The sequence below is a fragment of the Geospiza fortis genome, unplaced genomic scaffold, assembly GCF_000277835.1.
Source record: "Geospiza fortis unplaced genomic scaffold, GeoFor_1.0 scaffold112, whole genome shotgun sequence".
NCBI lineage: Eukaryota > Metazoa > Chordata > Aves > Passeriformes > Thraupidae > Geospiza > Geospiza fortis.
This window is the reverse complement of record NW_005054298.1, coordinates 15,134,111-15,136,164: the sequence shown is the minus strand read 5'-3', so window position 1 is coordinate 15,136,164 and position 2,054 is coordinate 15,134,111. Positions and strand designations below refer to the sequence as shown.

General features: G+C 50.3%; 1 protein-coding gene across 1 annotated transcript in view; it reads right to left on the bottom strand.

Moving 5' to 3' along the window:
* TBR1 (T-box brain transcription factor 1) overlaps positions 1–2,054 on the bottom strand; it is a 43,041-nt gene that overhangs the window by 39,960 nt on the left and 1,027 nt on the right. The window contains exons 2-4 of the mRNA XM_014306572.2: positions 1,792–1,946; positions 1,345–1,466; positions 848–1,006 (exon numbers count right to left, since the gene is read on the bottom strand). Of these exons, the coding sequence (XP_014162047.1) occupies positions 848–1,006; positions 1,345–1,466; positions 1,792–1,946 (436 nt within the window). The remainder of the gene's footprint in view (positions 1–847; positions 1,007–1,344; positions 1,467–1,791; positions 1,947–2,054) is intronic.

The window sequence follows — 2,054 nt, the reverse complement described above, 5'->3', positions numbered from 1 at the left end:
AGAGAAGCAGAGCGCACGTTGTGAAAGACTGAAAAATATACCCCACTGCAGCCAACATGTTTTTAAAGGACCAAGCTTTACTCTAGTCAATCATACTGCATTTAAACCGTGAAAAATCAGCTCTGGCATGCTTATAGACATCACAGTCTAATTTTAAGATTTACGTTGTTGTAAAAAGTACGAAAAAAAATCAATATTTAACCCCATATTTTGAGACGTGTTCAGCATTCCTAGTGCATGGGTATGAATATGCTGAAATCCAGAAATTAGGCAAAACGTACCGCAGAACGGTAACTAGGAGTTTGCATTTGCATCGAGCAAAATAATTAAAGCGAAAATGTGGACTGAACATATGTCATTTGAAAAGGGGGCACCAGTCTGTAGCAAAGCCAGACCACTCCGAAACGCATCCAGGCATTAACGAGCTTTTAATTTGAGGAAGTTGCTCCGTCACCCCCGGCGCAATCAATGAGGATGTTAATTGATCTTTGCAGACTTAAAGCTTAAGCTAACAGCTTAACAGCTAACTAAGCTGTTTCCGACTGGGAGATAAACGCTGCGGGCCAGCGCCCAGCCCCGGGCGGAGGGGCAGGATCGCGCCCGTCCTGGCGGGGAGGGCGATGCCGCTGTGGGCACCCGGAGGGGGCTCCTGAGGCGAAGGCGGCCCGAGCAGCTACGGCCGCCCTGGGGATGGCCAGGGAGGGCTGGCACAAAGTGGGGAGCAGGGAGCCCCATCTCCCAGCGCCGGAGACCCGGGGTAGGGTGGGCAGCAGCCGGGCCATCCCTGCTGGGCTGCCTTGCGGGGACCAGGGGGACCGCGAGGGGAATAAACCAGGGAGCTCTTTACATCGGTGTTTTGGTAGGCGGTGACGGCAATGAACTGCGTCTCGGGGAACGTGAATGTCTGCACTCTGCCCGGCTGGTTGGTATCCTCCGTCCCGTCTTCGTTCACCTCCACCACATGCAAGCGAGGTTGGTACTTGTGAAGGGACTGCAAAACCACCATCTGTCAGGCATGGCAAAAGGAGGGAGGGGGACGCGGGGAGAAAAGAAGAAATTAGAGCAAGAAGGACGAGGAGAGCGATGCCCGCTGGCCGCCGCGTCCCCGGGACGGTTGCGGACTTCCCCGGCCGCACCGGACAGCGGTGTCAGCTTGGGCAACGCGCTCAGGGCCGACGAGGCCCATGGCAAAATGAAATGGGAGGACTTTCTCACCACCACCCCCCTTTTATTTTCACCTAACGACACGATCTTAAAAGAAAAGTACACGTCCTTTCGGAAATGGTAGGATTTTAACTGAAGAAATAAAAATAATTCTGGCAGCGTCTGCGCTCCCCCACTGACCTGCCCGTTGTTGTTTGATGCTCCTTTATTGTTTGTAAGTTTTAGTTTCCCAAAGGAGATTTCCTGACGCATCCAGTGGGCTCCCGTGTTGGGGGAGTCGGGATGCATATACACCCGGTTTCCTAAGCAGAACAACAAAAAACACAATCACATCACAGTTCTAGCCTGGACCCCGGTTCTGCTGCTACATCCGCACACGGGGGTGAAGAACCCCGTTAAGTGGACAATATTTTACTCCCAAAACTCCCTTAATTTTAAACGAGAAGGATTAAAAGAGCTTTTACCGAACACCTTTTACTTTCTCCTCCACCCTCCTTTTTTCTATTTTTTTTAAACATCGTTGGCCCATTTGCGTTTAAGAAGTCGCCAGAGCCAGTCCGCAAAGGCATTAATTAATCATTCTCACCTACATATGTGTCGGGAAAAGTGTTAATTGGAGGAACTTGCCTTGTACATTGGTGTCCGCCTTGCCGCAAGGAACCCATTTGCCTCCCTGAAATCTCCAGTGATTGGGGTCCGCCAAAATTACATCCACAAAAATATTGTAGTGAGCCGTAGGGTCGAGACCAGAAATATTAAAGCTTAGGAAAGGGAACATGCGCCTATAAAAAAAAAAAAAAGGAAAAAAAAGAAAAGGGGAAAAAAAAAGAAAAATAGAGGGAAGAAGGAAAGCAAGCCATCGGCAGGGACAGGCCCACGCGGAGCACCCA